This window comes from Hyperolius riggenbachi, chromosome 5 (assembly GCF_040937935.1).
Source record: "Hyperolius riggenbachi isolate aHypRig1 chromosome 5, aHypRig1.pri, whole genome shotgun sequence".
Lineage (NCBI taxonomy): Eukaryota > Metazoa > Chordata > Amphibia > Anura > Hyperoliidae > Hyperolius > Hyperolius riggenbachi.
Window position 1 is genome coordinate 323,679,059 of NC_090650.1, and position 24,451 is coordinate 323,703,509.

A 24,451-nucleotide genomic window follows, 5' to 3' on the forward strand; every position below is an offset into this window, starting at 1 on the left:
GAAGGATATCTGAGGCCAGTTGTAAAATATATCTCTACTTAATTGGGGCTTCTTCCATTCCCTAGAAGTCATTTGGGTCACTCACCTCAGCTCCAGTCTTCTCCTGGTCCAGCTGGCCACATCTAAAGTACTGCCGACCTCCTATGTGTCAGCGTCTTCTGCGCATGCACAGGAAACTCCCGGTGACATGGGCATGCCCACGCATGCGCTGAAGATGCTGACCCATCAGGGGTCAGCGATACTTCAGAGGCAGCAAGCAGGACCAGAACAAGACTGGAGCTGCGTCAAGGGACAAATATCTTCTAAGGGCTGGAAGAAGCCCAAGGTAAGTAAACATAGATTTTAGATTTTAACTCGCCTTGGATATCCTTTAAGCCCGACCGATCAACTTTCCCCATCTTAAAAGTTCTGTAATTAGAACAATAATTTTGCATACAAGCATCTAACAAAAAAGATATTTAGCCCATTAAATATATACCTATTTTTTTTTAAGCAGGTTTTTTTTAAAACCAATTAACATCTATGTTTAAACATTTTGTATATACAGTATAAGTATAGAAGTTTAATATTAATGTTTATATCAACACACTTCCAATTTAACATGCGTGTTAACCTATTTTAGAAGACAAGTAGGCAGTATATTATGGTACTCAGTCTTCAAGGGCAGCTTTGCGTACACTGTGACATCCATCTTGCCTCGTCCAACCTAACCTCATGCGCAGCGTGCGCGACCACAACATATATTCAACGTAACCGCATCAGGAGAAGGAGTCAAATTAAGAACTCCTTAAAATGCTTGCGCTTCCCTCGTTCTGATTTACCCGCTTTCTGTTAACAAATCCACTTTGATGCTATTTGAAAGTGATCTGGAATGATCATGCACTTGTTTTTGTTTTAATTCCTTGACTTTCATTTCTGGAAATCCTAAAAAGCACTTTCGCGCTAATGAACTAATATATGCAAACAAGAAATCCTTTAATAAATTATTTTGCCACAGAAACAGACAAACATTTCAATGGCTCTTCATTAGCAAACAAATCTACAAGTGATATTTTAATGCATGACTTTATTCCATCTCTGCTGGGACCGCGGTGGAGTGTGATGTACAGTACTGAGAAAGGCATCATCAGCCACAACGTCCCAGGGCTCTCTCCATTGAGGACTGCACTGCCTCTGCTTAAAGAGTGCATTTAATTGACTGATAGACAGTAGAGTCTTTGTTCACTGAAGACAGCAAAGTAATGGCTGCTTGAAAATCGTACCATCTACACGGTCTCCTGAGACATGTAACAGGGGAATGTGTCAGGAATAAATAAATAATCTAATTATTAAGCTACTTCCTGTCAAGTTAACTCCAATTTGTTCGCTTTTGAAAGCAACAAAATGAGGCATTTTTCCTCATTATGCTCTTCTTTTTATACTACTGGTAATCGCAGGCAGATTAAAGGGTGCTTGATTTTTTTTTTTTTAATAACATGGATCTGAAAAGCAGCCAACAGAGCTGGAGAACAAAAAACAGTTCTGGTTAGACAAAATTTCATGCTTGTCTCCCTTCCAACTCCCTAACAGCCCACACTGCTGCCCCATACAGAGATGCCAGCTGTACGGCAAATGCATACCTCTCCAACTGAGGCCTACCAGGCCATAGGCTGCATCCTGAGAGCTGTGAGATACCTTGCAATCTTGGCAGGTGTCTACTGCTGTCATAGGCATAATTTTAAAGGTGACCTACGAAACCCCATCAGCACACCAAATGCAACAATATGAACAGCTGAAGCTCGACACCCACTGTCCATATTGACTTCAATTCTTTGAACAGACTGCATATAAAACGCAATTAAAAACATTTACTTTGTAAACCTTTTCACGTTAATTCTTTTGTTGAGCAAAGCAGCGCTATGTATCAAATCATTCTGGTAATTAAATTTGTCCCCTGCATAAAAATAAATAGGGATATCAATTAAAAGGGTTTAAAAGTGATTTTTAAATATTATTTATATGAATACTGGCAAATGATCACATTCAATTATTTGTGTGTTTAAAGTGGGATAAAACTCTACATAATATTCAATACAAATGTGTTTTTGTACTTTTTATTACCCATACAGTTACCATGTTTGTTTTTGTGCACAAGTAATATTGTCTGCCCAAAGAACAGTTTATCAGTTCTGAAAGCTGCCATTGCATTTTATTGCATAGCTACTTAAAATCTATCTAGTGATCCCTTCTCAGCTTTTTCTGCTTTCCGCTCAGTACGGCTCTGTTTGGGTAGTTTGCTAATGTGTAATACATGTATCTGACAAAGGAATGTAAACAAAATATAATGTTATCACCTCTTCGGATGCAGCCAGCAGCTTTCCTCCGAAGCAAGGAACTTTCCACTGAAGAACAAACTGCTGTGTTTAACTGTTTGAATGCTGCTCTGCTACAAAACATTGTTAAAGCGGAATATGACCCTGCATTTCAACTTTGCTCTAAAACATTATTTACAGTATATTATATGCAACTAGCATTTTTTTTTTTACTAGACCAGCATTGGAAGGGTTACACAGAGTTTTAAAGTTCCAGGAGATTTCTGCAGACGCATCCGAAGCTCAGATAGATACATTTTGTTTACATAAATGTATCTAAGTGTTGAATGTGACTCACTGTCTCTGACTGAGCTGGAGGACAGCCAAAGTGTGTAACATTCAACACTTAGATACATTTATGTAAACAAAATATATCTATCTGAGCTGATGCGTCTGCAGTTCTTTCCAGGAAGTTTAAAACTCTGTGTAACCCTTCCAATGCTGGTCTAGTAAAAAAAAAATGCTGGTTGCATATAATATACTGTAAATAATGTTTTAGAGCAAAGTTGAAATGCAGGGTTATATTCCGCTTTAAGTAATTGATAGTAAATGTTATGCTTTAAATAATCTTTTAGAACAAAGAAGAAATGCTGAGTTTCATACCACTTTAAATGTAACATTAGATGGCATAATATTAATGGAATATAAATGTAATACATTTTAATTATTTCTAACATTATGTATGTATAAAAAATTGCTCAAGGGGCTACATTTTTTCTAACAATAGACACTATCCTTTCCTTTTGAGTATTTTAATCTTTGTTTGTGTTATACCTAAAGATCAAACTAATCAACTTCATGCACAAACCAATGATGTGAGGAGCTCCCAACGGATTTAAAGTCAGATTCATTAATGAACACAGTAGGAACCTAGGGAATAGGGATATAAAAAATGATATACATTGTGTTACATCTCTGCCACATCACTAAGGTAGGAGACAGACGAAATATATTAAGAAGCTGAAATATTCAACATCATATAGCATTAGTAATCCAAGGTTAACTGCAATGCCCAATATACCCAATACTTAAAGGATAAGTGTACTGTACTTAAGTACATTCCTTATATTAAGAGCAGGCAAGAGGGTGTTAAAGGAAAAGGGAAGTGGCAGTAGGGACAAGAACCATATTCTGGTGAAGGATAGTATCAAGGTCCATGTGGGATTGGCTCAAAATAAATAGCGATCAGCCTGGCAAAGACCTTGATTACATGCAATAAACCGATGTAAACACTGCTGGACACGAATTGGCAAAGAAAATCTCAGAAATGTGCATCTTTCTTTTGAAGCCCTGTATAGATGTTAAGATATCTCATGAATGAAAATGATGGTTCATGATTATTTCAGCTGACATTATGATGCCTGTACAGGCCCCCACCTCGATTCTTTGCCTGATATGTATCTGGTAAACAGTAATTGTTTTTGTCAGATTTTTTCAGCATTCAGCTTTTCTGCACTCCATCCCCTTGTAAGGATGTAAATGCAGCTCTACCTTGCTCAGCACATACGGTTGTCACAGGTGGCTGTGTAAACGGTCACCTGAAGCAATAATTTTGGGCAACAAAGCTTGCTGTTGGCACTCTGTTTGGAGCTTATCACTTCTGCATGTCATATTACGGGAGCTGCACGGTGGAGAATGTACGTAAAGGGTACCTGTGAGAAAAAAAACATTAGATACTTACTTCAGGAGAGGGAGGTCTCTGGATAATCCAGACATTTCTATCCTCCTTAACCATCCTGATCCGCCACTGGGGTGTACCTATAATTAAGCTGATGGGAAATTTGGGCGCAGGGTAAAGCCCCCCAAAAAAGTCCCTGCGGCGTTAATTACTTTTTCTCCTCCAGGTCACTGTGGATAGTGGGGAAAGATGTAATTCAGCAGCCGAATTATGCTGTTTTTATAGTAATTTGGGCTCCATCTTTTGTTGGCGCCCAAATGACTGAGCACAGCTATAGCCGTAATCCCCATTACAGCCTATGGCGGCACCGGCTGAGCTAAAATCTTGAGTGCTGCTTTTTAATTGTTTGGCACTGGGACCCTCTGAACATATTCCACAAGAGCTTGTTGAATATATAATACAGCTGGAAGGGAGCCTCTGTATGATCCACAAGCTTATGCAATCCTCCTGAAGAAGCCCCCACTGGAGCTCACCTGGATTTGCTTCTTCTTTGTGGCTGCGCTCCTGTTCATGTATAAGCATGGCCTACGCAGCACACACATTCACTTGTACATGAGCGGCTCCGGTCTACAGCACTGGCCATCTTGTGCCTGCGCAGTGTGGCCACACTCATCCACGGACAGGAGTGCGGACATGCAGACCTATTTGACAACCTCGATTGATTTTAAACAGTATCTATTTAAACCTAAAAGGCAAAAGTGTTGCAACGTCTGCATAGTTTTGTGCTATACGGGTACAACAAAGCTTATGGCTGCAGCAGGCGGACAGCGCGTAGCCCTGTTCCTGATGGCTCTCCCACCTGCTGTTCGCCCACAGTGTTGGCACCACATGCAGTACGGGTACACACATTGTCTGAAACTCCTGCACCTGATGCTACCATACAAGGGGAGGACAAAAGCAGACTTCAAAGCCTGGTCCTCGGCTAGTGGAATGCGCACATGTATGCTGGTTGCGCTCAGCTACCATTCGAGGTAAGAATATTCCACCTCTGGATGGCCATCTTTGTATGCTTTCTCTTTGAGAGCGCTCTCCCTCTTTGTCCATTCACAGATCCACAAAGCCACTCCTGATGGAACTACAGAGCTGTACCAGCACCCATGAAAATACAGACACCCTCAAAACAACACTCAGATTGCTCCCCTTGTGATACAGCAGGGGTATACTACAACACACAGCATTCAACCTATTTATTTATTTATTGTATTTATAATGCGCCAACATATTACGCAGCGCTGACTGGGGAGTGAAGCCACTTTACTACTACTTAATAAAACCAAATTCCAATAAATACATTGCATTGCTATATCTGAATGAGAAGTAATAAAAGTTCAGAATCTACATCTTAAAAATGAACTGGTTATCTGTAACTATCCAGCCCATGCCTGCTTTTATATCTTATTTTATTATATTCCCACACCGGACATTTCTTTTAAATGTTTTGGCCGGTATACAAATCATGCGGCCATCTGCACAGTAGGTGTGACAATGTTTGAGAAACAAGTGAACGCTGCAAATGACAAAATATAAAAGAAAAAAAATAGAATGCCGCTATGCTTGCTATCTTGCCCAGTTTTTCTGGACCAACTGTATAAAATAAATAGAATTATCTGTGTAAATCGATAAACCGCTATGAAAAACAACACCCAGCAGAAAAAGAGAGCTTGCTCCATTACCTACGTTAATATCGTGACAGCTGAGAAGAGATGACCTGGCCCACTTCTCATCCCTCCTGTACAGATGGCTATTAAAGGGGAAAGTATCCCTTTTGCATGGTCCATGCAGAAACCCTTTATTGGCTTTTTCAGATAGAAGCCAGTATTGCTCACAGGAGGACGAGCTCTCTGATACGACGGAACAGCACAGATTTCAGCAGTTTGTGATCCAATGCAGGATATAAAATCTGACTTCTCTTATGGTGCACAAAATTGCCAAAGACACTTTTTGATCATTACTGGGGGCTGCACATTTGCTCCTAATGCAAAGTATTTTTTGTATAATTTTCTCTATGATTTTCAACAACATCCACTTGAAATAAACATAAGATCTGTTATGTCCGAAAAAATGACAAACTCCCAATTGACTTGCAATTACAGATGCCCACAAAAATTTAATTATGGGACTCTCAAATCCCATAGATCTTGAGAATGTAAAGGTTAATCTGGTACAGTACTGAAATCACCTATACTATATATACTGAACACCATTAAATGAAATTAATTTACAAAAATGAGAATTAAGTATTTTGTTTTTATGAAATATAGCTGAAGATCTTTAAAGCCCTAGTACATGGTTAGTAAAGGTGAATAGGGGACTAGGTCACTACTCTCACAATTTTGGTATTTGTTGAAGGATTTCCCGAGAAAAAAATCCTTTTGAAAAGTCAGTCATGTGACCCAAAAATCCTGCTGGGACCTGGCAGCAAAATAGCTACTCTCATTTACTGACAGACTTTTACTCTTTAGCTCCTGTTGCTGAAAGATTAACCATGAGTGGGCAGAACTGCAGTTCAGCAGATTCCTATTTTGAGATTCTACTATAGCTGCAGTGCTTGGGACAAACCCCGTCCCCACATGAATTGGTCAGGAAGGAGCAAGGAGTAGGCAGCAGCCAGTCTCTCCAAAAGCACAGATCACCTGATGCCAGCAGAGCAGTGAGCTGGGTGAGATCAGGTGATCTGTGCTCTGGGAGAGACTGGCTCCTGCCTCCTTCTTGCTCCTCACTGACCACTTCACGTGTGAGTGGTGATGGCATAGGAGCTGGAGTTTGGACAGGTTTCTCTCCCTAGTAAAATAACAGTGCAACAATTTAGCTACAAGATTAGTCAGGTGTTTTACATGATCACTATTTATTGCAAAGTGTATAGATATGCAAGGCACAAAACATTTCCCCTTGCTTAGTTAGTGGATATTTACCATCATATGCAGTATAAAAATGCATATGATGGTAAATATATACAAAATATAATAATATATTATAATGAAAGAAAATGTCAATATTAATAGTAAAAACAGTAAATGCAAAAACACCCTTCAAACACAAGTATGAACACACTTTAAGCCATTTCTGAGATGTCAGTTTCAGGTCATGTGTACCATTTTGACCAAACCCTGACATTTATGTCATGTAATGCAATCCAGTTAATACACATTAGGTCATTTCACATACACAATAAGCCCTATTTGTATAATGTGGCTTCTCTACAAGAAAAATACAAGTAGGGATTTTTTAAGTTCAGAATATTTAAGAACGGAAGCAACTTATTAGTTATAGCATCGTAAATATTCATGTGTGATTTATTTATGTATTGTATGTAAAAAGCGCCAACATATTAAGCTGCTCTTTTAGACATTTTCTCACACATAGGCCTCAATTCACTAAGCTTTATCGAACTTTATCGAACGTTTGATAATTTACTTCATGAGTAAAATCTAATTTTGAATTCAATAAGATGTTATAGATTTATCGAATGTTTTATCGATAAAACGTTCAATAAATCTATAACACCTTAGTGTTTTTTTTGCTAAAAATAAAAAAAAAGAGGAAATTACCTCATGAGGTATTTTACCTATCAAAAAATATTTACCTCACATACCTACCAGAATTGAGGCCAATGAGAAGATTAAGATTTTTAAAATAACATATCCTGCAAGATATTTTTGTAAGAAAACAGCAGCACACTTTACAGTATCTGACATGATTTTAATTGCCTGGTAGCAGCAGTGAACTAACAATTTAACAATTTGGCTTTTTATCATCTTATTTGTCAGACAGATGAGCCCACAATAGCAAATGTGCTCCTCTGTTGTGCACAGTGAGTGGTTTGCAATGTGCCCGCTCTGTTTTATGAGACAGTTGTTTGGAGCGGTTTGGAACACATATGTATCTTATGGGATTTATGCTCTAATCGTAATGCCAGCCCCCACAGAGAAAGATTCCTTCATGACTAAAATGGATAATTAGAGGATGGCAATTATTGGTCAAAAGTTATCAGAGTGAAAAACAAATACAGCTTGACATTATCATGCTTAGCATTAAATTGCACTGTTTGCTTTTTATTTTAGTGGATACTTTGAATGAAATGTGATGAATGCATTTTCTCCTGCTATTGACAGTTTTTAGGCAGTATAAATGACTAAAAATTGTTTTTTATATAAAGGTTACCTCCACAGCCTAAGAGTAGGTTCACACTTGTTCTAAAATGCATCTGTGGCTGCGGTTTTTTACCCGGATCACAACCAGAGCCACGGATACCAATGTTAAAAATAGCGTCCATCTTCATAAAAAAAAAACAAAAAAAAACGGATCCGTGGCCGTCCCAGGGGATCAGTTTTGAAAACCTGAATGGAGAGTCCAGATTTGTTTGGACTTCACGGACCCTGATTGGTCCCGGATACACAGAGGGGTAGTGAAAATAAATAGAAAACTGGATCCCCCTCTACACAGGCATCTTTGGACACAGAAACGGATCCGTTTTCTGTGTCCCAGCCTGTGGGTGGGGAGGGGGCCGCCATGCTGGAGGGGGAAACAGCCAAGAAGGGGGTGACAGCGGTCAGCGCGGAGGAGGGGTCGCTCCCCCCCTCACCTGGGTCTCCCGTCCCCACTCCCCCTCCAGCTATTTGTGCAAACGTTGTTAAAAAATAATGTATGCAGTAAGCAGGGAAGTCTACCTTCTCTCCTTACTTGCTCCGCTCGCTGCGTCACTTCCTGCAATGCCGCCCTCTGAAGTATAGAGGGCGGCATTGCAGGAAGTCAAGCGGTGAACGGTGGAATGCAAGGAGAGAACGTGTCCCCGCTCGCTGCCAACATTACATTTTAACAAGTTTTGCGTAAATAGCTAATGGGGGACCGGAACGGGCTGCAAACATATTTATAAAAGTTAAAAATGGAGGGAAAAAAATTACCAAACCGAATCTGTTTGAAACTGATCTGATCTGTACAGGACAAGTGTGGACCTAGCCTAACTATCACCTTTACCTACATTTTACTTCATGCAATGTAAGGGTCACTCATATTTTCTGTAATTTTAGGTTTTAGGTTGCAGTCTATGCCACAATCTTACCTTAATTTATTTTTACATGAAATTACTTCACTTAAAGGAACATTATCAATAACCAAGTGTTCCAAAATGACAATGTACAAATAATGTCTAAGTAGCTGTGTAAATATTTCCTACTTTTCATGTTAAATATCAGATGCAAAAGCTATAATTCGTTGTGTGTAGATTTTAGCTGCATTGGGATGTATAATTTGCTATGGTGTGTGCCTGTGCTAGCTTCAGTGTTACATGGCCAGTGCTGTTCTTTGCATGTGAGACTACAGAGTTATATGAAAAGCCTTGGGTGTCAGGTTCCGCACACAATTACAAACAAGATACATTTCCTCTGCTCTCCGTGTTGACAGCTCTTTCAGAGAGACACAAGCAGCTGCAGTTAAAGAGACACTGAAGCGAAAAACAAATTATGATATAATAATTTGTATGTGTAGTACAGCTAAGAAATAAAGCATTAGGAGCAGAGACATAAGTCTAACATTTGTTTCCAGTACAGGAAGAGTTAAGAAACTCCAGTTATCTATGCAAATAGCCATTGAGTTCTACCACTTTGAAAGTTGCAGAGAGCTCTGACTTCTGATTAGGTTATCTCATCAGTACTGTGTTTTTGTTTTGCAGAGAACAGTTCAGGACAGGTCAAAAGTTCACTGCCTGCTCTGTAAAAACATGTAGAATGCTGAGTAGTGTGTAAATTGCGCATATTAGAGAAAGATGCAATGTTATAAAAAAAAAGCTGTATAACTGAAAATAAAAATATGAGAATATTTTTTTGCTACCAATGTTCCCCTACTACACAACCAATTCATGATATCATAATTTTTTTTCACTTCAGTGTCTCTTTAAAGAAAACCTGAACTGAAAATTAAAAGTCAAAATAAGCATACACAAGTCATACTTACCTCCCGTGTAGTCTACTCATCAATCTCTTTCTCCTCTCCTGCTTCCTGTTTGTCCACTGTGATCAATGGAATTCTCCGTCCTCCATTTTGAAAATGGCTGTTACCCCATAACAGCTTTCTGGTCAGCACACTGTTAAACTGTAACAATGCCCACTTGAGCCATAGGGAAACATGGACACATCAGTTCTCCTCTCAGCTGTAACTGACAGCAACTGATATATAACTGACAGCAACTGATATATTTCAGTTCTGACAAAATGTTGTCAGAACTGGAAGGGATCACTGTAAGAAGAAAATGGTGAGAGGAACTGATGGCAAGGTAACTATGTAATGTTCATTTGAAGTTACCTCCTGTGTTTATTTTAAATAATTTTACTCAGTACAGGTTCTCTTTAAGCTAATGAGGACTTTCTCACAAGCAGGGTTAGCAGCTGTAGGGAGAGGGATTCCCCCTCCCCTCATTATTCACTGGTCCGTCACCCTGCTCAGTCTGTCCCCATCAGTAAATTGTGAAAGTAATTTGATAACAGTAAACAAATAGATAAGCATTCAAATGTATACACAACTAGTTAGGAGTACTTTCCAAACTATTCTCATGTCAATTTAAAAAAACATGTTAATCGATAGTTTTTCTTTAAAGAGGAACTGTAGTGAAAATAACAATGTATAAAATTGCCTACCTTTTACAATATTAATTTATTTTATATATATTTTTTTATATTTTATTTATTTAGTCAGGAATTGCTGATTTAAATTCTGAAATGTATCACTGGTGGTGCCATCTTTAGTTCTGCCAGGTGATCTGCAATCAAGTTCACACACAGCAAACTGCCTGGACCCTGGTCATGACATCACACTGTGGGGGGGGGGGGGGTTCACCACAATATCAGCCACACAGACCCCCCTGATGCATTATTCGAGAAAAGGTAAAGATTTCTCAAGGTGAAAGGGGGTATTAGCTACCGACTGAGATGAAGTTTAATCCTTCATTAAAGTTCCTCTTTAATTGTGTCCCTATCAACTGTCATTTTTGTTGTCTAAACAAAAGTGGTTGCATTTTAAATAAAATTAAAGTTTCATGGAACAACTTTTACTTAGGCTAGTATTCTTACACAGCATAAATCTACATAACGCTAACAGTAATTTGCAACACCAATGACTGTAGACAAATATGTATGGGTTCCTTAGAGCAATACTAGATGAGCCTACATCTTCCTACGCCAGTGTTCAATCTTCAAATCCATGTCTTATTTTTATAAGCTACATGCGGAATATTGCTTTGGTCCAGGGCTACATATACCTTTTGCACTGCAACAAATTGCATAGCCTCTCATATTTGTTGACGGATAGTGTGGAGTTAGCATTTCGCATAATCATAATTTTGCATTAACATTTGCTTGTGTGCTATAGCTCTGCCCCATTGCACTTGAGACAGCGTAGTAACAATATTGTGCAGGGTGATACTGAAGGGGATCCCAGTGTTGGTCTGTCTGACACTTTGGTTCAATAAACCTGATGCAGCTGCCAGGAGAGCATTTATCTACTGTGATTCCCCAAGTTTGATTCTTTCTGTCTGGAAAGGTTTTCCAAGACCATACAGTTAGCAAAAACATGGTAAAAAGCAGGTGATCATGACCATGGCTCTGTTTCCACTTGAGTGCTACGTCCAACTCCGAGACAGATGTGGCACCAGTGCTGATGCAGATTCCCATCCGAATCCCCCTGCCAAGCCAATGCGGATGCGATATGCAGAAAATTGCAGATGCATTTTTCCCACACACATGAATTGGAAGCAGCCTATTGATTTTAATACGCTCTCATTTTGGATTTCTGAATTCAGGGGCGGGAAAGCGGAGCAAAACACGCCAAGTGGAAAGGGGCTCTAAAGCTTTTCCGTCCTGTGTCACTTTTCAGGGAGCTAAATTTTGCCCCATTGGATTGTAATTATGACTAAATGGTTTCTAAAAGAATGCATTTGTAGAGGAATTTTGAGGTATAAAAAGAGTACAAGCTTTACAAATCATAGCTAGTTTACATAGCTTGCATGAATAATGTTGTTTGCTTGAAATAAGCAAAAACCAGTGTGGACACCAAATGACAAGACTGATTGGGCCCGATCCAATTTATTTTTTCTCCTACGATATATATTTTTTTTATTTTCTACTAAATGTGCAATTGAAAAAAAATGAAAAAGTAGGTGAAAAAGTACTGCAAAATTATGTATATTATGTTAATATTATTATATTATGTTAATATTAAGTATTTTCTTGCTTGCTGGTGGTTTAAAATGCATTTTATTAATAAGATGTGAAAACATCACCTAGGAGAAAACATGGGAGAAAAAGTAAGTTGAATCAGGCCCATTGTATCTAACTTCCCCAACCTAACGCTGCTAATGGAATGTCGGCAGAGAAAGTAAGAAATATGCTTTTTCCAGCATTTTGTCAAAACAAAAACTAACAGAAGATTCTTGTTAAGAAAGCTTAGTACATACCATAATTCTAAAGTTACATGATTAGTTTGCAAGCCACTTCAAACATAGGAAGAAAAGGCAAGTCTTATCAGTAAGGAAGAGCAGGAAAGTGTACTGGTTACGGGCACCGCCTTTGACGTGGTAGACCAGGGTTCGAATTCTGGCTAGGGTCAGTACCATTCAGTAAGGAGTTCAAGGCAAGATTCCCTAACACTGCAGGGTGGCCTCATGAGTGTGTCCCAGTGGCTGCAGCTCTTGAGCGCTTTGAGTCCAACAGGAGAAAAGTGCTATACAAATGCTTGGATTATTATTATTGTATTATAAGAGCTGAGTGGTTAATTATATTACTTACTTAATTACTTAATTATATTACTAACATAGAGCAATACGTGTAAATGTGCAAAAGGCTCACAAGCAAATGTCTAGACACTAACTGGTGTTGTCCTTTCCCAACCATTCTATAGTTACTTACTGGCATGTCTCCGGGACAGTGAAGTATCAGCAGCTAGTCACCTAGACTAGAGGAGTGATCTGCAAACTTGGCTCTCCAGCTGTTAAGAAACTACAAGTCCTACAATGCATTTGCCTTTATGAATCATGACTGTGGCTGTCAGACTCCCGCAACGCATTGTGGGACTTGTAGTTCTGGAGAGCCAAGTTTGCAGATCACTGACCTAGAGCAATTTAAGTAGTGATTTATGTTTTCTAGGAATCTCTGACAATGCCAGAAGCACTTCACTACTGAAAGGCTATGGGAGTGCGCCCACAGCAGCTTTGCAAACAAGGGCAGATGCAAAGCAGCATTTTTTCAGCAATCACATTCAAGCAAATGAAGACCAAATCGTGATTGCTCTGGAATCATGGCAAAAAAATGCAATACTTTGGCGATTCAGAAGCCAAATGTGATTTTGGAATCCCCAGGAATTACAGATCATGGCTAAAAGTGGGCCGCCAGCAGTAGACCTCTTTCACATGGAAAGCTGAAGGTAGTGAACTCACTTCCTGTCAGCTGCTCCCATGCACCGGCTGGGTGCTTACTAGAGCTTGGCACAGGCAGTGGAATGCTGTAAGCTTGCTCTAGGGCAAATTTATCAAGACAGGTTCAGAGATTTGAAGTAAAAGTAGGGCAGATGGGACACAGAGGAATGTTCTCTGCCTCATGAAATGCCTCTGTGTCCCCCCACTGCCACTCTCTGCCTCCCACCACTGCGCTATAGCCCCCAAAAATATATAAGGATATTTTTTGCTATCTCAGAGGGCATTGGGAGGAAAGGGATTCCCTGCTCAAAACGCTCTCTCTCCATGGCCACGCCCCTGCCGATCCCCCGCCTCCCTGCCTGCTGCTGTGAGAGAGATCTCTCTCCTTCCAACGTCATGACCCAGAGGTCATGAAAACTAAAGTGGTGCAGTGCGGGCCACATGAGCAGTGGAGAGCTGCGGGTTTGGCGGCTACCTGATCCGCCCAGCCCCCTAGAACAGGTAGAATATATATTTTTTATTTTATGAGCTCACATTGGTCTCTCTTTAACTCTGTTTTCTCTGTACCCATCTTAAAACATCAGCCCTTCTCTGTATCCAGATCTTTGTGAAGCATAAACCCCTATGACTTCGTAGTGGTACTTAAAGTCACCTCAATAACCTTGCATTTTGTAATTATAAATAGTGTACACTATTAAATCCCAAAATGCTCATATGCCCACGTATCTGAGCGAAAATAAAGAAATCATTGATGCATGAGGAGCAATGCATACTACTCTGAAAAGAATGAATTATTTCCCCAGAATCTAATCTATTGCAAAATTATAGTAGTCTGTTCATTAAAAGACTGCTGCATGCAATGGTTAATACATGAAGTCAGTTTAGAAAAAAAATTGTCTTTAATAAAGAGCCTGAAACCTTAGGAGTTTTCATAATGATAAAATACACTTGTTAGCTTATTAGTGTGAAACCACTTCATTGAATTAGCTAAAAACACCAAGTAATTGCTATCCCCAAGCACGCCTTAAGCAGAGTATCTACTGTTTTTGTAGGCAGTTACCAAATACTGTGGTATTTGGAAATTTAAGTTTTGTACAGAGGTTTCTTTCCCTACAGCATATAAGTAGCTCATATGGATTTTCCCCACAAAGACGATGCAAAACCCTCATAATCAGTGACTCCTATGAATCAACAACAGAAGCAAACAACTTCTGGCTGATCAGCTGCTGCATATCTACAGTTAAATTGTTGACAAAAATAAATATACCGCGACTGCAAATACTAAATTAACTAGAAGAGGTTAGTAATTACTAAGGAGCACTATACAGATCAAAATGGTACTCACGCAAAAATATACTTAGATAAAATTAAGGTTTTGCATAAGTGAAACGGATCCATTATTCAAAAATATTTCTGCTCATTACGTCATATGGTTAGGAGTAAATTTTTCCAACAATCTGCAATGTTTATCTCAAAGGGGCACTATGGCGAAAACGTGTGTCTGAGATAACAAAGTAGACATTAAAGGGGCACTATGGTGAAATTTTTTTAATTTTAAATATGTGCAAACATATACAAATAAGAAGTACGTTTTTTCCAGAGTAAAATGAGCCATAAATTACTTGTCCCTATGTTGCTGTCACTTACAGTAGGTAGTAGAAATCTGACAGAAGTGACAGGTTTTGGACTAGTCCATCTCTTCATAGGGGATTCTCAGGGATTTATTTATTTTCAAAAGCACTTAATGAATGGCAGTTGCACTGTCCAACTGCCAAAAAACTGTGTAGCGAGCAGGAAAAGCTGGTCAGCATCATTGTTTAAATCCTTTTTAGGGAATATCTTTATAAAGAATAAAAGCCTTGCTGAGAATCCCCTATGAAGAGATGGACTAGTCCAAAACCTGTCACTTCTGTCAGATTTCTACTACCTACTGTAAGTGACAGCAACATAGGAGAAAGGTAATTTATGGCTCATTTTACTCTGGAAAAAACGTACTTCTTATTTGTCTATGTTTGCACATATTTTAAATTTTAAAATTTTTCGCCATAGTGCCCCTTTAATGTCTACTTTGTTATCTCAGGCACACGCTTGTTGTAGCATAATGTAGTGTATTACACCTTATTGGTCCCTTCATAGCTGACACCAGAAAACAAGCACATGGAAGATATTAAAGTGGGGCTGCAGAACGGTTTTGTGAGAAATCTTGAATGAACGTCATGCTACAAACGTGAGACAATGTGAGTCTCTAAACCGTAAGGTAAAAACAGTGCATAACTGGAAAGCCCTCAGAAATTGATTTTAGAATCTAAACCATGCTTGCTAGAGAGTAAAGTCAATGTAGTGTAAATTCACTCACACCTCCAGTGTCTTCTATTGCTTGGACCTCTGGCTGATGTGGACTAGTAGTAGGTTAAGTTCTTAAGCCCAGTGAGGAAGCTGATGTGCTCAGGGTAGAGCATGCCTCACTGATGCATCAGTTGTCTTCCACAGTTCACTATGGGTCAGCATAGTGAGGTGGGAAAATACTGAAAACTCTAATCACATCCAATTCTGTTTTCCAGACTAAACACACCCAATTAAACCCCAATTAAAAGTACAACAAACTCTAGTTTTTAATCACTGTGTTTCGGGAATTTGCTTTTGCTACCTCTTCTCAGGACTGATCTCTTCTGCTTAGCCAAGTGTTAAGACCTTGAAAACTACATGGAGTTACCGTACTTCTATTTCCCCAACTACAGAAAGTTTGTGTAAAAAAAGTGAATGCTATGCAATGGTCTTCTTAGACAGCAGGTCACTCGGCTAACTGGTTTATTTTTGCATAAAATTCCAAAACTGTGCAACTCCTTACCTTATAACTATGTAACCATCCATGCATTCAGTGTATAGCCAATACACCCTCTACACAGTTTTAAATATACAGAGCCATTATATAATCTTGATTGATAACCACTCAAACACACACACACCAAAAACAAACACTGTATCCTTCTGCCCTCATCACAGTAAAAGGTCAAAGTGTAATTTCAAGGTAATCACCAACTGGAGGCTTCCATTAAAACTACTACAGAAACCCCCTATGCATTCCTTTCTGTCTCTGAGCAAGGTTGAGTAACAATGAATGCAGTCCGTCCTTGGAGCCTTGGGCCATCTCCTTCCCTTACAGACATTAAGATGATCTACAATTGCGTATACACAAAGGTGAAGGAGTAGACTTGTGCATAATCTGATCGTTCTTGTAAAATTCTCAAGAACTGCTCATTGATCTTGGACTGTTTAGCACAATACAAGTAGTAAATTAATTTCACTTCATAAATCTGGCACGAATGGCCAACTGTTCAAATTACTTGCTGGCAATATGACTTTTCTAAATGTCACCACTGAATATCATATGGGAACCGACATCTCATCTCCTTCAAGTTGCCCTCAGGGATAGCACAAAATGGATAAAAGAAGTACTTGACGTATTTTATAATTCAGCGTTCTTAAAGAACAGTTATCCAACTTTTCAGGAATATAAAAAATAAAAATCTAGTGGTTCATTTTAAATGTGATGAAGTATAATAAAGCGGTCTTAAGAGAAAGACAAGTTTTATTTAAATAAAAAGTAAAAAAGTACATACTAGTGTATTTGACCAATAAATCAAGTCAATGACTATGCAAACCTAATCAGGAAAACACGAATTGTCATGAAATCCCTCAGAAAATTGTCAGATAATCTGAAAATAAATTGGAACTCAGGATACTCCTACTGAAGGGTCTGATGTCTCAAAAAATATGGGGTAGCAAAGAAGAACATTTGCACAGGTGATTATGCAAACACCTAAAAAAGGGGCATACAACTGCTTTTCAGGTATTTACAACCAGCTGCCAGTGGTTGAGAGGTGGCTAAACCTGCCACTTAGTTGCCTTCACAACCACACCTCAGCTGTGAACTATGTAGTTAAACTGCTGCAATACCAGCACGGATTCCACACATTTAAAGGACCACGATCGCAAAAAAAGTAGACAGTTAAAATTTGACAGAACCGACAGGTTTTGGGCCAGTCCATCCCCTCATGGGGGATTCTCAGGGTTTTCTTTGTTGTCAACAGCATTTCCTGAACAGCAGTTTAACTCCCAAATAGTAAGATACCAGCCAGCCTCCCTATTCACTTGCACACTATTTTGTCAGACTTTGCAACTGCTGTTGAAGAAATGTGGTTGAAAACAAAAAAAACCCTGAGAAACCCCCATGAGGAGAGGGCCTGGCCCAAAACCTTTCGGTTCTGTCAGATTTTAACTGCCTACTTTTTTTGCGATAGTGGGCCTTTAAGTAGTTACTAGTGGATGCTGCAACTCACACACTATTTTATATTTATTTAAGTATTTATATAGCGCCGACATATTACGCAGCGCTGTACAGAGTGTATTGTCTTGTCTTGTCACTAACTGTCCCTCAGAGGGGCTCACAATCTAGTCCCTACCATAGTCATATGTCTATGTATGTATGACAGTCTAGGGCCAATTTAGGGGGAAGCCAATTAACATATCTGTATGTTTTTGGGATGTGGGAGGAAACCAGAGTGCCCAGAGGAAACCCATGCAGACACGGGAAGAACATACAAACTCCTTGCAGATGTTGACCTGCCTGGGATTCGAACCAAGCGCAGCAAGGCGAGAGCGCTAACCACTACTCCACCGTGTTGCCCACTAGAAAATGCATTCTTCTAACAACTCTTAACTGCAACACCCCCTAACTGCATAGCTGTACACAAGTTTATAGGTTAACACAGGAGTGGTTGTATAGAGCTGTAAAATGAATCAGTTTTTTAGTTCTCAAGCCATTCATAAATAGGACCATATGCATTTTGCTTTTACCATAATTTCAAAAGGTTTGTCACTTTCTACTGTCTGCAAGAGACATTTTGCTAGAATATGCACATTATTAAGTAGGTAGAGCATTGGTAACAAGGTGTTCACAGACTAATTTACAAAGGGCATACAGAATCATAGCTTCATCACAACCTACTAGCATACAAGTATAAGACATCCTAACAGTCAGTCATTGATGATATCTGTAGGTGCTCCCAAACATCTCTAGACATCCTATGCTAGACCATTCTTGAAAGAAAAAAATCATCAACTAGGTTGCATTTTTCTTATCTTGTTGTAGATCTCAAAATCAACACCCCTTTGGGAGGACTTTTGTCTTTTGGTCTGCCACCCCCATATTCATACATACACATTCATCTAATTTTCGAAAATAAGTTGTTTAGTGGAAGCAAATATAGCAAGGAAATTGTGATTTGAACTCATGACATTTATAGATCGATTATCAGCAGAGAATGAAGCAATATCTATGGGTTGTTTTTTAGGGCCCATTTCCACTGAGTGCGAATTTACATTGGAAACATTTACATTTGTAGTTAAAGCAATACAATTCCAATGGAATAGTTTCCATTTAATGCTTTTTTGTAGTTCGATCAAATCCAAAAATAAAAATAAAAAAATGCACAGCATGCTGCAGAATTTCCGCACCACGCCTCCATTTGCCATGTAATAATTGTCATTTAAGCTAGCCATAAACAAAAATTTGCATTAAGATTTGCATAAAATAACATGAAAATTTGCATATGGAAAAAATGCATTCGAAATGTAATATCCCTGTGGAAATGGGGACTTAATCTAAACCCTTTTGTGGTAATTTCCTGCCAATGGCTTATTCTGATTTATTTTATAAAAAATGTACTCTTCTGTCACCATTACAAATACTTAGCTCATCACCACGAAAGAGTTCAAGTGCAGTGTTTACAATGGCAAATATGAAATTGATTTTTAATTTAAATATCACTGCCCAAGATGATTTATTTCCTGCAAATATCTCATTGGGTGCCTCATATACACACAAATGGATATGATTGTGTTTTCAAAGTCACATTTACTCTTCATCTCTTTCGTCATATGTATTATTGTCCATGTTATATTACATTAATGGAATTTCTGCATCTCATTAATAAACGACTCATATGCAAATAAAACACATTATCCTTTTAAACAGTAGGTGGAAAAAAACTTCAGTTTATCTATCAGCATATTTAGATTTGTCTTTGAAACATTTTAAAGGGTTTTTTTTATTGGAGAGCCTTTTATACCTCAACCTAAACCATCTATCAAAGGGCCAAACATTTCTTTCCATCACTTGTTTTCACTTGAAATGGAAAATGATTGTATGGATCATCAACTGATAATTTAAAGTGGGCAGGAGCTCTGAAACGGAAACAAACTTTTCAATGCGCGTGCACACATTCCTGTTCGAAACAACCTGATCTGCTATGAATTAGTCCCAATATACATGTGAATCAAATGTTACATACTGTGAGTCTTACTACTGAACAGTGTACATAGGCATTTGGAGATCAGTAAACCAAGCAGTAGAACACAATTTTTTGTAGCTGTTAGTAGTTTATTTGCAGATGAAAGAATGAAAAGAATAAGTCTGCACATAACAGTTAGCACCATGAAGAGGATGGCTGAAGAGCAAAATGGGAGCGCAAGCAAAAAGTCACATCAGGCCTCACTTACCAAAAATCAGTATAAAGTTTATTGCGGACACCATTCCAAGACATTATCAAAGCACACAAATATTAAAAACACTAAAAACAATTGGAGAAGTTTGTAAAGGAGTCCAAAACTTCTCCAATTGTTTTCAGTGTTTTTAATATTTGTGTGCTTTGATAATGTCTTGGAATGGTGTCCACAATAAACTTTATACTGATTTTTGGTAAGTAAGGCCTGATGTGACTTTTTGCTTGCGCTCCCATTTTGTTCATATGTTGAGTTGCAGGCCCACCATATATATTTCCGTGTACATGAAAATGGGTGTATAATTTACGCTATACGTACACAGCATTAATACCAATCCGCATAATGAGGGCCAATTTTCTTCCCTTTTTGAGGATGGCTGAAGAGGCCTGTTGAAATTCTAATATCCTTAGTGTGTATATTTCAGCAAGTATAGGGGACCTTAAAGGGCACTTTCACAGTAACACACTGCAATGGACCCTGTTTTGCACATGATACCTAGGTGCAATTCAAACTGTATTTACAGTTAACAACTTATCAGTTGCATTGCGATACAATGGATTATGTTGCTACTGTGCAGAACATGCAGTGTGCTTTTAGAAGCACACATTGACATGCAAAAATGTTTATGAACAAAATGTTAATGAAGGTGCACATTGGCCAGTTGCGTCTTAGCGTGCATTGCATTGCATGCTACCACAAATATGGTTTTGGTTGCGTTATGTGTACATTATAATACAACAAAGTGCTGTACCCAAATGCAAAACCATCCTAACGTCTACACGTCTAATGCCCATGGATACACTATTAAACATTCTCAAAAGTTTAGATGTTAGAACCAATAGAAAAAAAACCTAATGAAAACCAAGGACCTCTTTAATTGATGTTGGTTTTGCATTGTCTTATCAGTCAAATACTGACCAGGAAAGGCATTTCTTTATCAGAGTGAAATTGGTAACTGGTAAACTTGACCCTTGGGCAATGTTGACATTGCTGTGTACAACATCAAAAAGCTAGCTGCAACAGTGGCTACACTGACTTTTAAGCAGATGTAATATCAACTCTGAATGGTGGTATCTGGGTAAACGATCAACATCTTTCCCATAAATCATTTATCAAAACTAACGGCTAAATCGGTTAATGTCTGGTGACCTTCAGCTGGATCATAGAGATGGGTTACGTGAAGCACAAAACAGTGTGGTGAGCTTGTCTGGTTCTCAGCTAGAGGTGTCCAGTTTGTAAAACAGATATAGGCTTCTGAACTGGCAAGACCTTATAGTGTCAGCTGTTATGTGCATCCATAATTTTCAATATGGCCCTCTAGTTTATGATACAGAGATTAGATCAATTTGACTTTATGTGCAGTATTTTCAAATACAAAATTCCACAACTTTTTGCAATAGAATGGCTCAAAATCGAATTTTCCTACCGCAGCCTAGTGCCAGTTTTGGACAGAATCCAATGACTGTGTGTTTTTGGGTTAGGGAAACCGGAACATCTGGAAGAAAAACCCATTCAAATATGGGAAGGAAACACACATTTTCATGTAAACAGAGTCTAGCTGGGACCCAAATCTGGGATTCTAGCACTATGTAATATGCCACCATGCAGGGCATATGAAATAAGAAGCCAGAGTAGGTTACAAATAGTTACACTTCAAACAGCCACTTCGAAGTCATCCAGTGTGGCAAAGTAAAGCCTTGTACACACGCTGGACTAAACCCAACTGAAGTGTCCATTTGGGTCTGTCTTAGCCAAGAATTTAGCATGCACAGATATCCCATGGGTGTATGGTAGTTTAAATATCGGGCATGCTGGATCTTCAAGTAACAGTAACCGAGTGCATGGTTACCCTCTTTACCCTGTTCCCAGAAGCCGCTCTTTTATGTGCTACGCCGCTGATGTTGTGCTTCCCCTCCCCAAAGGAACAAAACGCGTTGGTGGTCTGAAGCCTAGGGACGCATGGACAGAACTTTCACTCTAGGTATTGTTTCCCGATACCTATGAGAAACGGTTATTGACTGTGTGTACTTAGCTGTACGGTTTTGGTGTCTTATTTTAGAAATAATTTCTTTGAAGAGTAAGTTTTAAGATTACTATGAAAGCTTATTAAGTGTTTATATAATAATTAATAACTGCTGTCATGCTATTTACTTTGCAACTCAAACTACTGTTGGGTGCTCAAGATGAATTTGTGGAGTAAGTAAGTTTGTGTTTAGAGGACAAACTCACAAACATAAATTTACGCAAATACAGCAAAATATAAATCTTAATAATAATACTAATAAAAACATAAAAAGAAACTGGCAAAGTAGTATTTGAAGGACCAATTAGAAAACCCCAAGAAGTATATTAAATCTGCACTTACCAATCATGTGGTTTGCAACATGAACCTGAATATCCCATTCACTATAGAATACCATCTGGCACTTAATGCACTGGTAAGTCTTCTTCTGTCAAACAAAAAGTATGTTTTGTTAGCAAAAGGAATAAGAATAGCTACAAAAACAAATCCTGACAAAACAAGAGCTAGGAAAAAATGTTAAAGTAAAATGGAAGTAAGAAAAGCACAAACATACTCATCAATACAAGAGGCAGAACATTTACATCACGCTTTTCTCCTAGTACACTCAAAGCACCAGAGCTGCAGCCACCAGGTCATGCTCTATAGGCAGTACCATGGTTAGGGGGTCTTGCTCAAGGTCTCCTCACTGAGTAGGTGCTGGCTTAATAAACAGAAGGAGCCGAGGTTTGAATCCTGGTCTCCCATGTCAGAGGCAGAGCATTCAACCAGTACACTATTCAGCCATCAGTGAAAAGCTAAGTTAAAGTTAACTAATCTTGCTTAGCGAATATGCATACCGTTCAGTTTTCTTTTTCATGACTAATGAAGAGGAAATTTGTTCATTGTGCAAAATTCGCAGAAAAGCACATGACCATTTGAAATATCTGAATGGCTGGTGGCAACTGTGATCAGGTCTCACTTCTGATATTTGTTTTATGGTGCACATGAACAGTACACTTTTTTTCATCAGATCTTTGGACACAATTTTTATGATCAAATTGAACAGAAAACTAAGCAGTGTGTGGTGAAAATTGATGCAAAATTATTGTATGATGGATTGGAACAGAAAATGTAATCGACCCACATGTTGTTTTTTATGATCGAATAGGAAGAGAGAAAATATCCTAACCGACCATCTTATGGGAATAATTGATAATTACCTTCCGATTACTTCTGAAAGTAAAAATTACGTTGAAAGATCGCATCCGATTAAAAAATGGTACTGTTTATGGGCACTTTTAGACTACAAAGAAACAAGTGAGACATGAACATTATTACAACAAGCCAGAGAGAATGGGGGGGGGGGGGGGGGGGGTATGGCAGCTGCCATATTTCTTATCTAATAATAATAATAATAATAATAATAACAACCTGCTGATTGATTAGTCATTCTGTAGCAATTAAAATCATAGAAAAAAAAAATGAAGAAGCAATATGGCAGCCCTCATATCTTTCACACCACTGGTTCAATTTACAGGCTAACTGAAGTTAGAAGAATATGTAGGCTGTCATATTTATTTCCTTTTAAACTATACCCGTTGCCTGGCAGTCCGGCTGATCTCTTTGGCTGCAGTAGTGTCTGAAAAACACCAGAAACAAGCATGCAGCTAATCATGTCAGATTTGACAATAATGTCAGAAACACCTGATCTACTGCATGCTTGTTCAGGGTCTATAGATTAAAGTATTAGAGGCAGATGATCAGCAGGATAGCCCGGCAACTGGTGCTGTTTAAAAGAAAATAAATATGGCAGCTGCCATATCCCTCTCATTACAGTTGTCCTTTAAGACCCTTTGCTCCATACCCTCCCCCACCACTTCGATCCTATACACATCTATTTTTGATTTATCTTAATTGCAGTAATCCATCACCCTTTGGATCATTTCCTGACATGGCTTCTCCATCTCTGTTCCTCTGACATTCTGATGTCATTATGGGCAATTTTCATGCTGCCATTTAAAGCAACATCCCTTCTGCTAAAATTGTCTTACTAACCCCCCTTTGCCCATTCAGTGGTACACTGCCAAGATAATGGCTGATCTGATTTCTATCATCTTTGCTCCCTTTCAGAATTTTACATACTTTCTCATCTCACTCTGAATATTAACATTCATCTCCAGTTTCCTTTCCTGAACTACATTAGTGATAGGTCACATTAATATTTTCGTGTCAACTGTCAAGTTTAAAAGTATATTATAAGCCCTTTACCTTTAAAATCACCTCTTCAAGCAAGCATAGGATCTAACCAAGAAGGCTCCGTTCAGTTACTGATTTTTCTTACCAAATCTGACTAAATCCTGGTACACACTTCCAATTATGATTGGCTAATCACTGACCAATTTCATCACCTCCATGTAGTATGCGGGTCAACAGATTTTGAATACTATGAACAGATT

The 24,451-nt window shown here is 38.6% G+C and overlaps 1 protein-coding gene across 4 annotated transcripts in view; it reads right to left on the minus strand.

Moving 5' to 3' along the window:
* The window catches only part of ZNF521 (zinc finger protein 521), a 404,909-nt gene that overhangs the window by 194,144 nt on the left and 186,314 nt on the right, over window positions 1-24,451 (minus strand). For 2 of the 4 annotated variants that reach the window (XM_068237286.1, XM_068237283.1), the window contains 2 exons: window positions 22,359-22,443; window positions 21,420-21,488 (listed from right to left, as the gene is read on the minus strand). In XM_068237286.1, coding sequence (XP_068093387.1) covers window positions 21,420-21,488; window positions 22,359-22,443 — 154 coding nt within the window. The remainder of the gene's footprint in view (window positions 1-21,419; window positions 21,489-22,358; window positions 22,444-24,451) is intronic. The other 2 variants (XM_068237284.1, XM_068237285.1) reach the window with 2 other exon arrangements.